General features: G+C 40.5%; 2 protein-coding genes across 6 annotated transcripts in view; both read left to right on the plus strand.

The window, feature by feature from the left end:
• zgc:110319 (NFU1 iron-sulfur cluster scaffold homolog, mitochondrial) overlaps positions 1 to 818 on the plus strand; it is a 6,065-nt gene extending 5,247 nt beyond the window's left edge. For both annotated transcript variants that reach the window (XM_035531860.2, XM_027023508.3), the window contains exon 8: positions 1 to 818. This exon is cut by the window's left edge and continues 1,169 nt beyond it. The gene's annotated coding sequence lies outside the window, so the exon portion shown is untranslated.
• A 345-nt stretch (positions 819 to 1,163) lies between these two features.
• On the plus strand, positions 1,164 to 20,286 carry ccar1 (cell division cycle and apoptosis regulator 1). 4 transcript variants are annotated; one of them, XM_027023505.2, is made up of 26 exons: positions 1,164 to 1,215; positions 2,199 to 2,346; positions 2,686 to 2,861; positions 3,261 to 3,380; positions 7,094 to 7,126; positions 8,944 to 9,140; positions 9,276 to 9,402; positions 9,529 to 9,642; positions 10,823 to 11,015; positions 11,107 to 11,248; positions 11,733 to 11,888; positions 12,024 to 12,249; positions 12,415 to 12,528; positions 13,385 to 13,551; positions 14,300 to 14,510; positions 15,664 to 15,747; positions 15,868 to 16,056; positions 16,229 to 16,420; positions 16,756 to 16,989; positions 17,360 to 17,495; positions 17,606 to 17,694; positions 17,777 to 17,923; positions 18,088 to 18,211; positions 18,364 to 18,549; positions 18,822 to 19,027; positions 19,134 to 20,286. In XM_027023505.2, the coding sequence occupies exons 2-26, from the start codon at positions 2,235 to 2,237 to the stop codon at positions 19,188 to 19,190; spliced, it is 3,732 nt and encodes a 1,243-aa protein (XP_026879306.2). In that variant the 5' UTR covers positions 1,164 to 1,215; positions 2,199 to 2,234; the 3' UTR covers positions 19,191 to 20,286. The 4 variants fall into 4 exon arrangements, with proteins under 4 accessions (XP_026879306.2, XP_026879308.2, XP_026879307.2 ...); XM_027023506.3 differs by having other exon boundaries at positions 1,174 to 1,215; positions 2,226 to 2,346; XM_027023507.2 differs by lacking the exon at positions 9,529 to 9,642.
• Positions 20,287 to 21,103: the final 817 nt, after the last annotated feature.

The raw sequence follows: 21,103 nt of genomic DNA on the forward strand, positions 1-21,103 counted from the left end.
ACATTTTCTCCACCTCCTGCATTATATAGGAGTCTTTAAAACATTTAGTATGAATACTCAGCCTGGAGTTTTCATTTTAGATTTAATTTTCATTTTACCCAATATAATTTATTTGAAATGTAATTTTATTCAGTCTAGAAATTGACATTTAATGTGAATATATTTCATAATTACCAAATATTGCATTGCTGACAGTGCAGCCAGAACTGCTGCACTGCCAAGTGGTTGTAAATATGCTGTGGGAATAGAGCCATCTTTTCAATCAACAATGCAAATTATCCACTGAAAATCAAAAGAGCACTGAATATCGAAAAAGCAATTAAGATATATCTTAAAGTTTGTTTCAAGCAATTCATAATTAAGGTATATATTGTACTTCATCAGTAAGTTCAATATTGTAACTATTTAACAAAAAATTAAGGCTTAATTTCCAAACCACCAATATTTATTTTGTTACATTTGAATACAAGTGTGCATGTTATCCAGTAGAAGGATTTCAGGGATATAGCAAGATGTTTTGGTAAATATGAACTCTTTAGACCAGATTTCTTTCAGGTATTAAATTACCATTTTACATGTTTATGTCTGCAAGATTATTTACAACAGATTAAGATGCTATAGGTTTGACAGAAAGCTTTTGGTTTAGTTTAGAAAAAGTCTGAATAGTGATAAGCCTGGAAAAAAAGTGTCTTAAATTGTTTAATATTAAGTTCTTGTCTGTTTAGTGTAGGGTAGAATTTGAGAATCACACTGGAGTGGATATTTCATCAAATATCTGAGTTTGGAATTCAATTAAATAATGCAAAATAAGAACATAACTTTTCCTTGTCTTTTCCTTGTTTTGAACTTAAAACTTCAAATATCATTTTCTTTTTTGAAAAGATAGAAATATCGTTAGCAGCAAGTTACTTACTTTAAAAGAACGTGAATCACGTTTCAATTAATATTGATTATAAAATGTTCACTTATAAAATTGAATTTGAATGGATAAATAGGATGCATTATGGTGAGATAATGGTCATTTCTGTGCCGTTGCTATAGGCCTGAATCGAATTTACAAGCGATGCTCTTCACAGATAGCGAATCAGATTATTCATTCAAACAAGTATTACGAAATCTTATTCGAGTTGCTTTGCGTCGTCCTAACAAATTGCGCATGCGTTTCCAATTTTAACAGTCCCGTATCTGGTCAACCGGTGCAACATAGGATACAGGGTAAGGTGATAAAAATGATCGGATTGCAAATAATTATGTGCATATTTTTTAGAATGTTTTTACTCATAGTTAGTCAGTAACCTAGGCTTTATTAAATATTTTATTGATGTTGTATTATTGCCATTACCCGAAAGACCAACAATAGCGCCAAAGCTAACTGCAAGCTAATCCTTGGGCCTTAATTAGCTAAGATAGTGGTTTCGCTCGCCAGCTAGGATAACTAGCTAGCTAGCTAGCTAACTAGCTAACAAAGTAGCTACAACACGGCACGCTCAAATGTCTGAGCTAGCTAATGTTGCACGTTTAACTGTTTGGATAGCTTGCTGCACCCCCATCCCCCGTTTTTTAACCACTAAATCAGTTTTATTTCCGTATAAGTATCTAAGTACGCAACTTTTAGAGTTTTTCTTTCGAAACTTGTATCATAGCTGTTTGAATCATCAGTTGCTTAGTAGCTAGCTATGTGGCTTGTAGCGTGGCTAGCTACCAGCTACATAAGCTAATTTAGCTCATGATATCTTGGTGCAGCTGTAGATTACAGTACATAAAACACTGCCTAGCTAGCTTTCAGGCCCGGTATAATAAGATATTTTAATGCAGTGATTCATATATTTGGCTATAGCTAAATATCTTATTGAGCTAACCTACAAGCTAGCTACGTCTGTCCTAAACTGTAGACAGTAGTTGGCTAGATATAGGCATTGTTTATTTTATAATTGAATAGTCAGTCAGCACGGCTAATGTATTTTGCACTCTTCCTGACAGTTAACTCTGTATTTATAACCATGACAGCTGAAGACTAGCCTAAAGTTATCTAGCCAGTTAGCTAGCTATTTAGGTAACTATCAGCTGAACCTGACAGTATGATGGCTTGCTACCATAACAATTTAAATAGTGTAGTTAGGAAGCTATTATCTAGATTTCGTTATATTAAAGACTTGGGAGATTTAATGCAATGATGAGTACAATCACAATTTGAACAGGATATTACTTGCTGTTGGTCCATCAAGCTGGTCTCCATGGCCCAATTTGGGGGGCAGAAGAACCCTCCGTGGGCGGCACAATTTGCCGCAACAGCGGTATCGCAACCTGGGCACTCAGGACAGTCTCTCGACCTGAACAGTTTACACTGTAAGTAATAAAATGTGATGTAGTTGGTCATAAATGTACTCATGCCTATTACCTTAAGCTTTGAAAATGAATATTTGAAATATTTTGTTTTGAGAGCACGAATTAGCAGCAGCCAATTTTCCAAGATCATGTTTCTTATGCTAAATAGATAAGTGGTCCATTTTTTAAAAAATGTTTTACCTAACCATGAGGTCATGTACTTTGCTCAGTGTACTTTGCTATCTGCTTGTCAGTCTGATTCAGTCTCTTTCCCATTTTTGTGAATTGGTTGTGCTAAGCTGTATCAGTAGTGCACCAAAATTGCATATGATTTCTTATGGCCTGTTTGTCCTGCTGTAGCTTTAGGTGTTCAGCAGCCATCTCTCTTGGGTGCATCTCCCTCTATGTACTCTCAGCAGTCTGCTTTGGCTGCAGCTTCTCTCAACACCCAGTCAGCTGCCAACTACCAGATCTCCCAGCAGACAGCAGCCCTTCAACAGCAAGCTGCGGCAGCTGCTGCAGCTGCTTTACAACAGGTGATTTCCTTTACAATGCTTGGCTGCACTGCACTGAGCACTGGAGTGAAACCAAAATGACCCTATTCATGTATAATGCAAAGACTTTGTTAATGGTCTTGTCTTCAGATTGTTAGTGGTCATATGTTGTGTTGTTAGTAAACACTGCTGGAGTATTACACAAGGCAGGATTTGTCACTTAATTGAATAATATAAACCAAAAATTGAGAATTTGGTCCTCATTCTAGGCTTATCTTACTGAAATATTTCTTTATGAAACATCTGCTATTCATTATCATGTATGTGAAGGGTTCACACTGATGCTCTGTACTGCAATATCATCTTTAATATGGCTGTAATCTTATTCCCTCACAGCTGCAGTGTATATCCTCGAGTCAGTAATGTATGTTTTAATTTTAGTCTCAGATCAATTCAGCTCTTCAGCAGTACCAGCAGCAGCAACAGCAACCACAGCCTCCACCTCAGGCTCCCCCACCACAGCCGCCTCCTCAGCAGACCCTGTACAATGTCCCTCATCAGGTACATATGCATACCTGTTGCTTACTTTGCTCTGACAAACACCTACACTCTTCTCAACTGAGAGCAGAGGTGGATCGAGCAACCAGAAATTGTACTCAAGTGGAAGTGTTGTTACTTTAAAATTAAATGCTCAAGTAGAAGTAAAAGTAGTTATTGAAATTACTTTAGTAAAAGACAGTATATAGTAAAAATACTCAAGTAGTGAATTGGTTTCATTTAACATTTAATCGCTCAAACAAAATTTGAACTATTTTTGGCCCACAAGCTAAATGGGTACCTTTTTATGGTATTTATATCTGCTTTTATAATTAATATACGATGCCATGTGTTGTTGCAAAAACCTACATGAGATTTTTGATAATCTGCATAGAAGTATAACAAGAATCAGAGCAAATTTGATAACTATTTTATGTGGGCATAATCTGTTGGGATATACTGAAGCTCTTTCCTTAGGTAGCTAGATATCCATTTTAATTTTCATGACATTTACATTGCAGATAGGTGACTTGTTAGCAAGGTTGCACAACTAGTGCTACATTGCTTCTCTAAAGAACTGTACCTGTAAATGGTAGAATGAAACATTAATACATGTATTAACAAAATCAGTAACAACTCTTAAACATTTTCCACTATTATAGAGTTTATCGCATAAAAGAATGCTTAAGAATGTTGCATGCACTGCTCAACACATTATGGTAGTTGGCTACTTGGTTACCTAGCTAAGTTGGTAAATATAATGGCATAAATGTTGCATACCCCTCTCACTAAGAATCAGTCGGGGCAGAGGTGTCAAATATATTTTTGGGTTCTTTTGTTGTTATGGTGGTTGTTAGAATGAATATGTGCAGTAGTTAATAATATTGCTGGTTGGATTTAGATGTTGCCTAGGATGAGTTCCACTGCTGCATTTTGACATTCATCTCAAGGTCTGAGATGATTAATTGTGGGGTGCAGTCAGTAACTTGGTTCATATGAAGTACTTGGACACCTTAGAGTTTCTTTTAATTTGTTAGACAACCTTTGAAGCAAGCAAGAAGAGTAAAAATGCGTATGTGCATTTGAGACACATGTACATCAAGTGTCAGTATCTCCCCCAAGTGAAAAACTGAACTGTTAATCCCCAGGAAATCTGGTATGTAAAATCTAGTATGTAAAATCATTATATTACAGAAATGGATTTTAATGGGGGGCTGGAAAAAAGTTCTTGATATGAATAATGAATATCAAAGTGCTTTCTCATTGTGCAGGGAGGTTTGGAGTAGCATTTAAAAAGCTGTAACAAACAAGGTTGTTTAGCAAAGACTAGATATGATGGAAGGTATTTAGCTAAATCTTACTAGATCATATTTGAGGTTCAGTCTAGCAGTGACATGACCTCATGCCACAGTTCAAAGAGATCAGTAAAGTTGTCTTTTTCATGAGGAGCATTATCAGGACATGCCCGGATTAAGCAATGTGAGGGAGCGCTCGGAGGGTAAAATGTGTGTTCTGGCATCTGCTGTGGTTGATGTACAGAGCACACATTTTTCAGATGGACAACTCCGGGTTCAAAACCAAGAGTGGCTGCTACCCTCTGACTTCTACAAACAACTATTCTAAAGGAATAGTTTAGAATTTATTTCTTGTTAGTTTAAAGTACATTATATTCAGTTATTTATTGATGATGCAAAAACTCAAAATGGATGTTATTATGGATGTTTTCCTGTAGAAAACAAAAAGCAGATGAAATTAAAAGGTCCCAGTTACCCCTTAGATGGCAACAAAAATAGTAAATGTCTTAAATCTGCATTAATTGGTTGGAGATGTGCAGTAACTGTCCTGCTAAACAAATAAGTTGAAAAGTAGTGCCATTTAAGTACAGTGTGGTCAGCCGGTAGAGAATCTGTATTGGTGTGCATTAAAAGTAAAATACGTCAGCTATTTTTAAAGTTGCATTAAATCATTTTTCCAGTTATTGCTCTTCACATTATGAAACAGCCATTATATTGACACCTAGTGGCCATTCTGTACTAAATCCATTTTAAACATGGCTGCCTCGATGTGGGGGATGATAAACTGGTTCATTTAAAGACTGCAAAGCAAGTCGATGTGAGCTTCACTTTATATAAAAATATACAGTTATCACTTTCATAAATAGTTTGCCACTTTTAAAGTGGTAAATTACTTATTGCTCCTATTATCTTCTCCTGAAGAAGGCAATGGTTTAACAAAAGAAAAACAAACCAAAACCCACAAACGTACAATATATTCTGGTGCAGGACAAAATAGTGAGCAGGCGAAACAATATTGGTGGTGTTTGATCTTAGTGTGGTTATCAGCTTGTACATTATGAAGCTATAATCCAAGCTAGTGTTTCCTCAGTGATGAAATGCATGCAACCGGACAGCATTAAAATTACAGGACAAGTGAGTTTCCAGTATGTTATATTTTCTATTAACCCAGGTTTTTGCAGCAGTTTGAATATAAAGAGTCCTTTACAGTTATTAGTTGAACAGCATTTAATATTAGACCTTAATATTCAAACTAGTAAGTAAAGATTTTTAACAACCTGCAATTACAATCCTTTAAATACGCCTGCAGGATCTTGCTTTTCTCAATGATTTTAGTTTCTTTCTCCTCTGGATAATGTGCTACGAGAGCCTATGGAGTGGAAGATTTGCCAGCCAGACCAAAAACTGCTTGAGTGACTTCATGTGCATCTTTTTAATTTTTTTTATTTATTTATTTGTTTATTGGGTTTTTTTTGTTTTGTTTAGTTTCGTGCTTCTTAAGGGTCTTTAGTGGAAATTGCCCCATGACCCATGCACATTTAATCCCATCTGAATGGGGCTATGAGCACTATACACACATGTAGGAATATGTATATTACTGCAGCAGAGAGGCTTTTAGATCACACTATCACCTGTCTGTCTTTTGAATTCTGTGAAAAGGTTGGGATGTTTGTTCAGATGCTTGGCCAGATTTGACATTTCCTCCTTTTGTGAGACTTTAAAACTGCATTTGTACAGCTGCTGTGTTTAGAGGCTCTGCCTTTTTTTGTACAGAAACACCTAAAAACAGGTCATCTTAAAACTGAAGTTGCTCACATCTCGTAAATCTAGTCTCTGAACAAAACAGAAAAGTGGTACACATTCTCTACCATTGGTCTCAACTCACTTCACTCCCCCATGCAAGGTTGCATCTCTTGCTGCAGCTCATATTAAAAAATGTCAGTGCTGTACCCCACAATGATATACACCACTAGTGATGTCACAGCTGTCAGCATTGTGCTTAGAGACAGCTGCATATTAGACAGATCAAGTATCCATTTGCATAATAAAAGTATATGTTTTCAAAATGCCAGTATAGTACTGTTTTCAAAACTGTAGTACTACAGTACATTTTCAGTACTGGTACCGTGCAACACTAATTCCAACATAGTGCAGCCTGGTGCACCACAAGTCTTGGTTTTGTTTTCCCGTCTTGATGAGTGATTTAGAATTCAGTGTATTACTGCTTATCAGCACTAAAACATGTTCTGAACATACAAGTGGAAAATAAATTGTAAGCACATAGTAAAAAATTTTTTTTAATGTCCACAAACTCTATATACCAGGCAAAGTGCACATTAGACCAGGTGTATTAAATGGTGGTATGCTGTCTTGAGCTCTGTAGATCACACCTGCTGCCTAGTACTCATTTCTGCGTTGTTTTTCTCTTCATTCTGTTCCCAGCTACCACAGCCCCAGCCTGCACTGCTGTCACAGGTGAGCTTCACTGCTATATTTCTCCACAGTTGGTTACATTTGCTCCCTCATGCCTTTGCGTTCAAGAGACATTGAAAAGTACTACTGCTTTTTCTTTTGGTTGTGGTGTGTGTGTGTGTGTGTGTGTGTGTGTGTGTGTGTGTGTGTGTGTGTGTGTGTGTGTGTGTGTGTGTGTGTGTGTGGTTTATACAGTGTCTCCAAGTAGTATTCAACCCCCTGCAGTTGCTCAATTAAATTCTAATACATTTTGAAGCATAAGAATTGGGGTCAATTATTATTGAACCCCTAGGTTTAATATTTTGTGGAATAATCCTTGTTTGCAGCTATTAATCGTTTTTTATAAGACCTGATCAGGCCGGCACAGGTCTCTGGAGTAATCTTGGCCCACTCCTCCATGCAGATCTTCTCCAAGTTGTCTAGGTTCATTGGGCATCTCTTGTGGACTTTGATCTTGAGCTCCTTCCACAAGTTTTCAATTGGGTTAAGGTCAGGAGACTGACTAGGCCACTGCAACACCTTGATCTTTTCCCTCTTAAACCAGGCCTTGGTTTTCTTGGCTGTTTGCTTGGGGTTGTTGTCCTGTTGGAAGATGAAATGATGACCCATCTTAAGATCCATGATGGAGGAGTAGATGTTTTTGGCCAAAATCTCCAGATGGGCTGTGCTGTCCCTCTTCCCATGGATGCAGACCAGATGGCCCCTTGGCTGAGAAGCAGCCCCACAGCATGATGTTGCCACCACCATGTTTGACTGTAGGGATGGTATTCTTGGGGTAGTAGGCAGTGCCATCCTCTTGCCAAACGACCTGAGTGTGGTCTGCACCAAAGTCCTTGATCTTGGTCTCATCAGACCAGAGAACCTTAAACCAGACTCTGAGGCAGACCTCCAAGTGATCATGAGCAAACCTTAGACAGGTCTTGACATGACGCTTTGAAAGTAAAGGTACCTTACGGGCTCACCTGGAACAGAGACCATTGCAGTGGAGTACGTTACTTTATGGTATTTATTGAAACCAATGTCCTCACCACCATGAGATCTTCCTAGAGCTCCCTCCTTGTTGTCCTTGGGTCAGCCTTGACCGTTCAGACAAGCCTTGCCACAGCACAGGAGGAAACTTTGACGTGGAAGTTTAACAGTAATTCCATAAGCGTTACACTTCCGGATGATGCTCCCAACGATGGAGAAAGGGAGGCCCAACTCCTTGGAAAGGGTTTTGTACCCCTTGCCAACCTTGACCCTCCACAGTTTTGTCTCTGATGGCCTTGGAATGTGCCTTAGTCTTTCCCATGTGTAAATGCTGTTCACTTGTTTGGGGAGAGGCTTTTAAAGTCAGAAAAGGTGGGGAAAAAACAGAAAATTAATTCAAGCATGTGCAGCTCATTGTTCTTAATACCTCAATTACTTCTTGCGTATTAAGGGCACAGAGTTCTTATTGTTTGAGGGGTTAAATAATAATTGACCCTCTGGTACACTTGGCAAAATTAAAAAAACTAAAAATAAACAGAGAAATAATATTCTTTTTTGCTGCAGTGCATTTCACATGTCCAGGCCCATCTACAGTCTAAATTTAACAATGCTAAGTTAACTCCAAATGTGTAAACCTGTAGAATCTGCAGGGGGTTGAATACTACTTGGAGGCACTGTATTAAAGGCATGCTGTGTGTACAACATGCCTTTGTAATATTAAGTCTTAGAAAATTTAGCCTTAATTTCTTTATTCCAGAAGTGTTTATGTACACCCTAAAATTTCTATTAATAATTGCTTCTATCTGTGTGCTTTTCTGTTTGATATTAACTGTATGGTTTGTAATCCACAGCCTCCAGTTGCTTTGCCTACTAGTCTGAGTTTGTCGAACCCGCAACAGGCAGCCCAGATCACTGTGTCATACCCGACCCCTCGCTCCAGTCACCAACAGCAGACACAGCCTCAGAAACAACGTGTCTTCACTGGGGTCGTCAACAAGCTGCATGACACATTTGGTTTTGTGGATGAAGATGTGTTCTTCCAACTTAGGTGAGAGGTGACACTGCAGCTGGGGTTTAAATTATTTGCATGACCCAAGAGGTTCATTCGTGCTAGCAAGATGCTGGCATAAAAATGACAGTGAGCTGCACTGAGATAAATCAAGTATTTCTGTTGTGTGTCTAGTGCGGTAAAGGGAAAAACACCGCAAGTGGGTGATCGTGTTCTAGTAGAGGCCGTCTATAATCCCAACATGCCCTTCAAGTGGAATGCTCAGCGCATTCAGACTTTACCTCAGCTGCCCAACCAAACGGTGAGCACACCTAATTTACCAAACTGAATTTACACAATAAAACGATCAAGATATTCTCATCCTCTTCTGCTTTCAAAGCGTACCACTGCACTGCCGTTGATGTCTTTGTTCTCAATCTCCATGTAGCACCAGCCGCCCCAGCCCTTACCTCAGGTTTCCCCACAACTGTCCAGCTTTTACTCTGACGCAGGAGTGCAGCGCTACTCTGACATACACTCTGCGCTGGACTCGAGACCAAATGTAACCCCCACCACTCAGGCATTCCCCTCCTCTTTCCCTATTTCTCTTTCTAATGCTGTTCTTTCACTGCACAAACAGGTGTTTAGTTAGGTGTTTTACAGTTCTTCGGTTTCTTTTCTGTCTGCCCAAGATGATTTGCTGCTAAAATGTTCTTGCTTTCTCCTCCTGTTTTACAGCTCTAAGCTTGTGTGTTGGATGACAGATCTGATGCCGTTTTCTCACATTTCAGTCTGCCTTTGGCTAATTAGTGTTGTCTGTGAAATTAAGGCTGGGAGGATGTGGTGTGGTTGTTGTTGTTGTTGTTGTTGTTTTTTTTTTTGTGCTGAAGCGTTTGTTGGCTTTTTACATTTGCCTTATAATCTTAGCATGTTAACATGATTAGTGAGTAAGTGCATGACAAACACAGACTAGCTGAAGTTTTGTTCTGCGCAACTAACCTGTACTTGGAAGTGAAAGGGGCACATTCTGCTCCAGGAGTCTCAAAGTCAAATCTTGGAAGCCCTCAGAACTTTCTACTTTAGTGTTTCCCAACCTCTAAGGTACTTGAAGTTGACAGTTGTCAGGTGTGTCTGAACAAAGAAAAACAGAACTAGGAAGTGCTGCTGCCCTCCAAGATTTGGATTTGAGAACCATGTTCTAGTCCTTCCAGGGAAGGTGATCTAGTGAGATTTCCTAGACCTGTCTGTGTATAATAAGGGGACAGAGCGAGAGTCTTTTCAGCAAAGAAAAAATGTGGATTCTCATTGAGCCTTAATTTTCTTCACCAACCATGCCTTCCATTTTTAATGCAATCGTATGCTTCTGTCTTTTAGCAGGGGCCAAAAGTGATAACATTGGTGCTGTAACTGAACTTCATTCTGGCTCTTTCTCCTTTAACTGTGTTTTGTTCTCGCGTGGTTCACTGCACCGTAACACATTCAGCTACTTCTCCCATAGAACAGGTCACACCCTTAAGAACAAGACTCTCAACCCCATGTACTGGAAAACGAACCAACAACATTTATAAAATTTGGTTTACACACACAGTTTGCATACTACAACTGATATTTTATGTAAATTACTAAAATGACTGTATTTCACATAGATGGCCACTAAACTGACTAGTCCCATTTTAGTTAATGTAGTCCTTTGAGGTGACTGAACTGATTTGCTCTATGGCTGGCATATTTCTTTCTTGTAGAGTCAGCCTCCTGGGCCCAGCATGATGAAGCCAGGCCCTTCTATGATCCAGTCTCTACCTCCACCAACCACCTTCAGTGTGCCAGCCCAGGCTCCACCCCCATCCCTGCTTCAGGCCCAGCTCTCTGCAGCCTCTCTGGCCCCACTGCTGCAGAACCCCCCACAGCCTCTGTTGCCTCAGCCACCCCCAAAAGGTAGGGGCCATGGAGCCATGGAGATAGTTATGAATAAGATCCAATGTACTGTGTACTGTGTTTTACATGGACACTGTTGTGTCGCGTGTAGATTCTGTGTTTTCAGGGGGGTTGTTGCAGCCTCCGGTGCGGATGATGCCCCAGCCTCAGCCCGTCAGGCGCATGGACCCTTCCCCTCGCTTCCCTAGCCGCAGTGACCGACCCGAGCTGATCCTGAGGAAAGATGACCGCAGGTCAGGAGCCAGTCGCTCATGTTTCACTATTGTACTTGGCTTTCTTGATGGGCCCATTCACACTGTGTCAGTTATTCATGGGTTTATTATAGTAAACAAAACATGGTTTACTATACATGAGGATTATTTTTGTGGTTGGTGATAAAAGCATAGGCCTAGTTATTTACATGATTTAAACAATTCAAATGTTTTATTATTCAATCTAGAATATAGGCAGATATATGGATTCTATTGTCACTGTTGTTGTTTTGTATTTATAAGAACCACAGGGAAGTAGCTGTTGTCATGCTCCCTGGTTTTTATAGTTATTATAAAGAGTAAATGGTGGCATTCATTTTGGACATTCTTTAAAACATTTTTCTCATACATATCTCCACTGTGTCAATATGGCTTTATTTTAGAAACTGGGGGAGATCTCACAATGTAAGTCACGTGGCATTTGTAATTACTACTTAAATGTGCTTTGTGATTAATTTTGATGTAGTCGGGAGAGAGAGAGAGAGCGGAGAAGATCAAGGGAGCGTTCTCCAACACGCAAGCGTTCAAGAGATCGCTCACCACGAAGAGATCGCTCTCCAAGACGCCCACGCAGAGTTGTTCCACGTTATACTGTGCAGTTCTCCAAGTTCTCCCTTGATGGGTAGGTTGAGTTTGTGTACTGTGAAAACACAGGCATACTGTTCATTTGTAATCTTTCTGTGAGGGGGGAAAAAAGCTCCTTGTGAATGTGCCCCTTTTCTGTGTGTGCCTGTATACATACACACTCACTATTCAGGTGTAATTGTGACATGATGGAGCTTCGACGGCGTTATCAGAGCCTCTACATCCCAAGTGACTTCTTTGATGCTGTATTTACGTGGGTGGATGCCTTCCCCTTATCGCGACCTTTTACTTTTGGAAACTACTGTAACTTCCACATCATGCATAAAGAGGTGGACTCTTTAGTGAAGAATACCGCTGTACTGGACCCTCCTGATGCCAACCACACCTACAGTGCTAAGGTGTGAGCAACAGTTCTTTTATAAACCCAGTTACTTGCACGATCTTGATTTTTTTCTTTAATGAGTGGTTGAACTTTTTTGTGTGTGTTTTGTCAGTTCTGTTTGCATTTTGTGTTGTTCTCTAATGTGAGTACTTGCTCAGCAAATCTCTTGGGTATGTTGTAGGTGATGCTGCTTGCCAACCCCAGTCTGGATGAACTGTATCACAAATCTTGTGCTCTTGCGGAGGATCCTCAGGAGCTGAGAGACTCTTTCCAGCACCCGGCCCGCCTCATTAAGGTACAGCCAGACAAGTTATCCCACCTACAGATTTGTTACTGACCACAGCCACAATCACCCTTTCACCTTTATGCTTTTGGTCTTTGTGGTTTGGAGTTTGACATTTGTTAATCAGTGTCAGTCACTGGCTTCAGAACACTACTACATCTTGCAGAAGTGGACAAAATGATAGCTGTCTTGGCAGTTATTTGTGTTATGGACAGTCTAATTAGATTGCGTGTCCAGGCACGTCCCAATCCAGCCACGCTAACCAACCACTATACTCAGATGTTAACTGGCTGATGATATCTTTTGTTTACTGCAAAATTGTGTCAAATTTCCAGGAGCTATTTTTTGGAAATTAAAAAAGCACAAGTGATGTTCTCCAGTCTGGTTGATTCACTGCTCTCAGAGTGCAATAGGGCAGTGAGCAGGGGTGGATTACAAATATAGAACTAAATGTAAAATGTACAGCCTGTTGGCTACAGCTGTACAGTAGGTGGCCCTAATAAAGTGGTGAGACTGTGTACATGCCTAGAATAAGATTTGCTGCTGCCTCCCAGCTGAGTGTCACTTGTCTACACCGTTTATCTCACAGTAGCTCATTCGTGTCCGTGCAGTTGGTGGGAGTTAACTGATGTCTCTGTACTATTCCACTGCCCAGTGCTTAGCTCTGTGGAATAAGCTCCTCTGATGTTGACTCTCCCCATGTCAACCATCATGCTTTTTATTAAACTCAGTCCATTGCTCTTTAAGTTTCATTTATTGGTTGCTTTGTTTCTACCCTTTTGTGTTGTCAGTTTTGTTTTTTTGTTTTTTTTTAGCGGACAGATACGTAGTATGACTCTTTTTGTGTTTTGTGATCCCCTGTTCTTAGTTCCTGGTTGGTATGAGGGGCAAAGATGAGGCCATGGCCATTGGTGGCCATTGGTCTCCCTCCCTGGATGGAGCAGATCCAGAAAATGATGCTTCAGTCCTTATAAAGACAGCAATACGTTGTTGTAAGGCTCTGACAGGCATTGATCTGAGTTTATGTACCCAGTGGTAAGTACAACTCTATTCTAACACTATTCTGATCTCTCCTTTTTTCATGTTTACTTTTATCAGCACTAGCCCTAAGCAAAACTAAAACTCAATCGAAAAACGGATAACTGTCTGTGACCCGTTGCATGGTTTTGACAAAAGCTGTATCTCCTGACATGGTGGATGCTTTTTTTTTCTGTAATTTTTGTTTGGTTTTTTTTTCTTTTCTCTTTATTTTGCAATGTCCTTTTTGCTAATGTGTGTAGCAGTTTTGCCTCTATATCTGTGTGGTGAATGCATTTAATCTGTTGCTCAAAAACTGGAGCCGGAGGAGGAGACGCCACCGTTACTTTGTTTTCTATGACCTTTTGGTTTGTGTTAAATATCTTGCATATTTAACTTGCTTTCACTGTCTTTGAATCTGTCTCTCTCGCGCCACGGGGGTACGTAAACTATCCTACACAAGCATCCAGTTCAGACTGATGGTTGCTAGGGGCAGGGGGCGTGGCGGGAGGGAACAGGGAAATGTTCAGAATGTCATTCTTGTTTGTGTGTCGGTTTCCCCAATACATGGCTGCCGTTCATCCTGAGAACCTACTGTGGAGATCTGCAGACTGTTTTCATGCACTTCATTCTGGGGTCATCTTACCACAAGTGGGAGGCAGGGGGAGTGGAGCTGTGTGTCTCTGTATGGGAGTGTATTGGGGTTAGGCCTTGTGTGATGTCTGACAGAATGTTTCTTTCCAATGCACTTCTTCCTTTGCGACAGGTATCGTTTTGCAGAGATTCGCTATCACCGCCCTGAGGAGACTCACAAAGGGCGGACAGTTCCCGCACATGTGGAGACAGTGGTTTTATTTCTCCCGGATGTTTGGCATTGTCTTCCTACCCGCTCAGAGTGGGAAGGGCTGTCCCGCGGACTCAAGGAGCAGCTGGCAGAGAAACTCTTGGCTGAACGGAAGGAGGCTGATGGAGAACAGGCACTGAACGCTAATCCTTCTCTTCTCATTTCCGCTTCTCACAGGCACAGGAATAGACACACAAAACACTAAAAAAAACAAAAACAAAAAACACACAGAAAAAAACAAGTATCACAGGCATCATTCAGAAATTCCCTTTCTACTGTCCCTGTGTCTCATCCCTTTTCCTCCACCCCCTCCATCCCCTCCTGCTTCCTCTTCCTGCTCTCCCAGCACCGCCCTCGCTCCACCACCCCACCCAGCCCGCAGTCTCACACACAGCGGAACAGTTTAGGCCTTAATTTAATGACACTGCTTCAACTGGTAAAACAGCTTCCAGCGCTGCCTGTTAGCTGTAATCTAGAGGAAAATCATGAATAATGACATGTGGAATCAGAAAAATGTCCTATTAAATTCCACAGTAAGCATTTAGGATATACATATTTTATAGTTATTCGGATTTTGGAGAGACATGCTGGAATCTGGAGAACCAGTTGTGATTTTAAAATGTCTGTTTTTAGAATGTTTTCTTTTATGATTGATTTTATATTTCAAATCAGTATCTGTTGAACTCTGAAAAGCTCCTTAGGTTCTGTCTCTTGTCTGTCCCTTTTTTTCAATTTGACATAATTCTTGGATTGGACTGTACCTAGACTTATGGACTTGATTTTTCCAGGGAGGTTGGTTGATCCGAGGACAGTCCTCTATGACTAGATGTTAAAAAGGAGGGGGAAAGGAGTAAAAATCAAGTTGCAAAATGTAGATATAGGGACCCCGTACACTCACTGAGTTTGGAGACCATCTGAGCGCATCTGTCACATTTTACATTTCTTGGACCCACTGTCATTGATTACCTTTTTGTATTCCACAGAACTGGCATTGATTGGCTGATGGGTGGGGTTTGGATCTGTTATCAAAGCTAGAGAGCGTTTATTTTACTGTATCCTAGAAGTGTACTGTTTTGGCATTTATTTATTTGTTTGTTTATTTGTTTATTTATTTAAATATGGTTGTTATGGTTTTTGACCAATCGAGACCTCAGTTGGAGGAGACGATGAGAGACAGTTGTGACCTTGCTTCTTGCACGGATCACTTTTGTTTCAGAAGCTCAATGTCAGCAAGTTGCTTTTAACATTTTGCTGCTGTTCTCTTCTCTTTCTCTGACCTGATATAGGAGGAAGAGGAGAAAGATGAGGACGATTTAAAAGAAGTTACAACACCCACTCACTGGTCTAAGCTTGATCCGAAGTCCATGAAGGTAGGCTTCCCCTTAATAGGCTCAACATCCTTGCTGTCCTTTCTGCTGAAAAGCATCCCTAACTTCAGGTGTGTGTGTGTGTGTGTGTGTGTGCGCCTGTGTGTGTGCGCCTGTACACAGGTGAATGACCTGCGCAAAGAGCTTGAGAGCCGATCTTTGAGCTCCAAAGGGCTGAAGTCGCAGCTAATAGCTCGGCTCACCAAACAGCTGAAGGTGGAGGAGCAGGTGGAAGAGTCCAAAGAACCAGAGAAGACAGAGGCTGCTTGCGTGGAGGAGGAGGAGCCATGCAGGACGGAGGAAGACCGAGAGGTGAGGCATGATTAGGAAGGTGTCTGCTAGCAAGTTTATGTTCTGCACTCATGAACAAGATGAGTAAGGGGTCTCAAAATGCATAAAGAAGGGAATTATTTTAAAGTGTATTGATTTTGTGGGTGGGTTTATTTGTAATATTAGTCTGATTGAATATTTGTACGTGCTTCAGGAGGAGGAGCGTAAACGCCAGGAGGAGCTGGAGCGGCAGCGTAGGGAAAGGCGTTATGTCCTCCCTGATGAACCCACCATCATCGTCCACCCAAACTGGGCAGCCAAGAATGGAAAGTTTGATTGCAGCATCATGTCTCTAAGTGTGCTGCTGGACTACAGGCTGGAGGACAATAAGGAGCATTCCTTTGAGGTTGGGAAAATGAATTTTCTTTCAGATGGCTTCACAAGAAGTCAGTGCACATTAATATCCTGATTTCAAATTAAATTGATTAAAGTATGTTTGTGATATTTGGTTTTGTATTATCAAATATTTTTCAGGATTTTAAAAATGTTTTATTATGGTTATTTATACCACTTACAAATGCATCTCGGGTCTGTGCTCACTGAGAATGGCACAATGGTTTGGACTGTTATAAAGGTTGATACTTTATCAGCAACTAACAAGGAAACATTCAAAAAGGCTACATTTGGTTTATGCTTTTGTAAAAATGATTTTCATGGATTTGTCTGTCCTCTTTTTTTTAGGTCTCCTTGTTTGCCGAGCTTTTCAATGAGATGCTTCAACGAGATTTTGGATACAGGATCTACAAAGCTCTTGCAGCTCTTCCAAGCAAGGATGACAAAAAAGAAAAGAAAGAAAAGGCCAAGAAAGAAGTGGAGAGGAAAGAGGTGGAAAGGAGGGATGTGAAAAAGGATAAAGATGAGGAGAATGGTGAGCCTGCCACAAAGAGACAGAGAGAGGAGGATGAGAAGAGACGGGTGAGTGGATGGTGTTTTACTTATTTGTAACTTGCAGCTAATCATTATTCCTCTCTATCAGTATTTCTGAGTCCTACTCTGCATTGTTTAGTTCATTATATGGTATACTGATCGGTCCTTTTAATGCTCTTAAATAGGTAACGCAAACCATGCTTCTGGAAATCTGTCTTCCTGAATTTTTCATTCCAAATGTCACACCTAATGAAATAAATTTCATGTTGTTCAGCAGCATCTGAAAAATAGAGCAGGTACCTGGACTAAAGGCAGCAGCCTGGTAACTGCAACAGAGAATTCACTTAAGGGAGGTACATGAGGCTTGGAGCCGTCCCTTAAAAATTGGTTTATGGCCCTCCTTGGTCTTGTGTATTAGGATGAAGACAAGGAGAGGGTTCTGAGGAAAGAGGAGTCCAAAGATGAAGATGACAATGAAGATGAAAGCAGCAATAACAATGCTGATGAATATGATCCACTGGAGGCTGAGGATGCAGATGACTATGATGATGATGGTTTGTGTCTCACCCCATTTGAGAGGAAGAATTCAGAAAGGCCTGTCAGGCTTTGAATGGAGACGAGTGTTCGTGACTGCTCTGTACATAAGTGCTGTTGTCATTCTCAGATAAAGATGATGAAGACTCCAATGGGAGGGACAGGAGAGATGACCGTCGAGATGACAGAAAATCAAAAGATAGGTCGTCTAAAGATAAAGTAAGTTGTTTTGGGGTTCATGAAGTTCTACATTCAGACACTGATGAAAATGGGCCTTTATTATACTACTGTCTGTTTTTAGGATGAGAAAAAGAAGCAGATGGTGACATTTGACAAAGATCTTCTGATGGCTTTTGTGTACTTTGATCAAAGTCACTGTGGTTACCTATTAGAAAAAGACCTGGAAGAGATCATGTACACACTAGGCCTGCATCTATCCCGAGCTCAGGTACTCTAGCTTTCTATGTCAAAGTAGAGCATGTTAATTTGTTCTTAAACAGGTCATGGTTCACTTATCTTAAAAATGCAATATAAGGATAATCATTACTTCAGTCTAGTGCGATTTAGAATTTGTGAGAGATGGTGCTGATAGGCTGAGAATGTGTGTTGCAGGTGAAGAAACTTTTGAACAAGCCAGTTGTGAGGGACAGCTGCTACTATCGTAAGTTAACTGACAGACCCAAAGATGAGCCCAGTCCAGCAGGGACTTCTGATGCTCAACTAGAAAACCTACTGGGTAAGTTATCAATAGCTAGGCCGCTACAGCTGTGGAAACCTTGGATAATGTAACTTATTCTGGCTAGACATACAACAAAGACAAATGGGACATTGAAGAGGCAGTGTCTGTACAGTGCTGTGAATTAACAGTGGGTTTCTTGTGATCCACAGGCAACAGGCCTCTGCTACCCAATCAGAAGTCAAAGCGAGAGGCAGAGGACAGCAGCGAGTCGGGCAGTCTTATCGTTTATAATGGTGCTATGGTGGATGTGGGCAGCATGCTGCAGAAACTGGACAAGAGTGAGAAAGCCAGAGAGGAGATAGAGCAGAAGCTTATGCAGCAGGACACTAAAATTGGTAATGCTCAGTGTGTGCAATAGTACTCCCCATGTACACAGGTCTCTAACCACTAGCAGGCTTCCTACTGATTTATTGAATTTCTAAACTATTATGAAATTTCAGGACTTCTGGCATGGAAAGTCAGAGATTTTATCCTTTTCGGGGTCAATTCATGGAATATTAGAACTTTTTTGTTTGTAGCATTTTTAGATTTTAGTTGCCAGTTATCAGAATGTTTATTTTATGTGCACCTGGAAGTGAAGTGGCTAAAGCAGTGTTTTGTTTAACAGATGAAGATGCTAAGCATATATCGGAGCTGGATGACTCTAACCGCGGTCTGATGAAAGAGCTGGAGCAAGTGAAGGCCAGTCTGAGGGAGACTGAGAAGAGCCTGAGGGTTTCTGAGCAGCAGAGGGGCAGTTACCAGCAGCAGCTCCACAACACCCTCTCCAGCCTCAGCACAGTCATGAAAGAGTTACAAAGTGTCCTGCCTAATGTATGAACTAACTCTCACACTCTGGCCTTACATTAATTCTGTGAGATTTTAGATTTTGCAGTTGCTTGTCTTCTGTGCATAAATGTTGTCTGTCTGTCTGGTGTAGGATGATCATCCTGAAGACAGTGACCAGCACACTCAAGCTAATGGCTCAGATGACTGAACTGCCTTTTGCTTCTGTCCATGACTTATTCTTCCCTTTTGATCTGTAAATAGGCACTAAACCCAAGCAAACTTTTTAGATACCCCTCCCCCATTTTGTTGTTGCCATGTACAGAATTTTAATGACTGAGGAGTTCATTGTAACTTAATTTTCCTCTTCATAATTCTTCGACCTAAAATAATCCCCCCCCCCAACATTTTACAGCTAAATTATCTCCAGTACAGTAAAAATCTAATTCATGTGATTATTAAAAAAATCTTGTTTTAAAAGTACCATTTCTTCTGAAGAAACCTCTTCCCTTTCTTCCAATTCCAGTAATTTTAGTGTTTTTCAGTTTGTTTTGCCGTGCCCATCTGTCAACATTCTACATAATTTGGGCTAGTATGCTTGCGTTTAATTAGCAATAATGATGTTATTTATGTCTAAAGTGAGTAGAGCTAAAAGGTTCTTCACATCAGGCTCTGGACAGAGCTGTATAAAAGCATGCAGAACCAGGCTATGGGTGAAAAGCTTTTTGTTCTACTGATGTTACAGATTGGTAGTCACATTCTGTGTTTAATATCTTTGTCAACACTTTGCTAACTTGCTGCTATCCTGTTTCTTGATATGCATCTGAAGTAATGCACGCAGATTCGCTTAACCCTCACAGTTTTGAGTTTGTTTGTTCAGTGGGTCTTAATTAATCCTATGAGGATGGCATTCTTTGTCAGTTGAAGGGAGATGGAGGTGCAGAAGCTCAGCTATTGTTTTGATAGCGCAGTTATCAGTGACTGGAGTCTGGTACACTCTGCGAAAGGATCCTACCTACTTTGCAGAATATTGCAGAATAGTATTTCATGAGAATGTGATGACCTGTAATTAAAACTGTTGAGGTGGGGTTTTTTTGGGGGTTTTTTTTCCTTTTCTCCCCTAATCTTTTCTTTGGTCAGTGACCTGAAGTTGGGGCTGGCTACAATGGGTGGTTTATGCTGAATGGAAAAGAGCCAAACTTAGTAACAATGAGCCCAAAGCAACCAAGTGCATATTATTTTTCTATTCAAGAAGTACTATTATGGTTGTCTTGTGTTAAATAAAAGTGGTTCATTTTAACATTTCATTTTCTTCTTTCTGGACCTTTTTGTTGGTGGTCTAGTGTCGGATTTTAAAGGCTGCATAACAAAGCAATATCATCCTGTAGATGGCAGTAGTTGTCTCATTGAAAACATTTATGTTGTTGCAAATGCGGGGGAACTACAAGCAAGTAGCACTTTCTGGGCTCTTGCAGCAATTTGTCATAATTTATACTATGAAATCACAAATACAGACACCCACCACTTGTGATACACTTATCATTTTCAGGATGTCAAAGTAAATGAAGGTGTCTTGAAAAACTAATGAGCTTGTCTTCAGTAGATAAGTAATAGTTCTCTAGTATTCAGCCTTTTCAAGCAAACAATTATACAGAAATGTGGGGTGCGTTTTTAAATTCTTCAGACCTGAGGACTTGTGTTCTCTCGCAAGGATTATATATTGCCATTCAAGAGACTTTTGTTAACACGTCTACCCCTGGGGACTGTAGTAGACATCGAATGGAGGAAGTTGTTTTGGATGTGATGGCCTACAAATTTCAGATCAACAAAGAAGTAGAATTTTGTGCTTTTTCATGCAGCATGCATTTTGTGTGTGTGCACATGGGTGTACAATGTTAGGAAATGATCTCTTCCAGAAAAGGCATGGCATTTCCCTTGCAGCTTTCATGACTCTAATCCTGCCACATGCCAAGGACTTGTGCCTGTTTCCTATAGTGAACGGGAAGCATATAATCTGCGTTCCCTCTGTAGGAGTGTCCAGGTGATGAGCCACTCGGATCTGATTAAAAATCTCCCCATTTGGCATATGAAAAGCCTTGCTCTTCATTCTCATCTGAAACAACC

This window comes from Electrophorus electricus, chromosome 12, assembly GCF_041902795.1.
Source record: "Electrophorus electricus isolate QZ-2024a chromosome 12, ASM4190279v1, whole genome shotgun sequence".
NCBI lineage: Eukaryota > Metazoa > Chordata > Actinopteri > Gymnotiformes > Gymnotidae > Electrophorus > Electrophorus electricus.

Excerpts from the sequence above, each read along its gene's own strand:
- ccar1 (XM_027023505.2), top strand. The coding sequence starts at position 2,235 with ATGGCCCAATTTGGGGGGCAGAAGAACCCTCCGTGGGCGGCACAATTT. Across the intron at positions 13,552-14,299 it reads CTGAGTTTATGTACCCAGTG|GTATCGTTTTGCAGAGATTC; the intron begins GTAAGTACAACT and ends CCTTTGCGACAG. Across the intron at positions 16,421-16,755 it reads ATAAGGAGCATTCCTTTGAG|GTCTCCTTGTTTGCCGAGCT; the intron begins GTTGGGAAAATG and ends TCTTTTTTTTAG.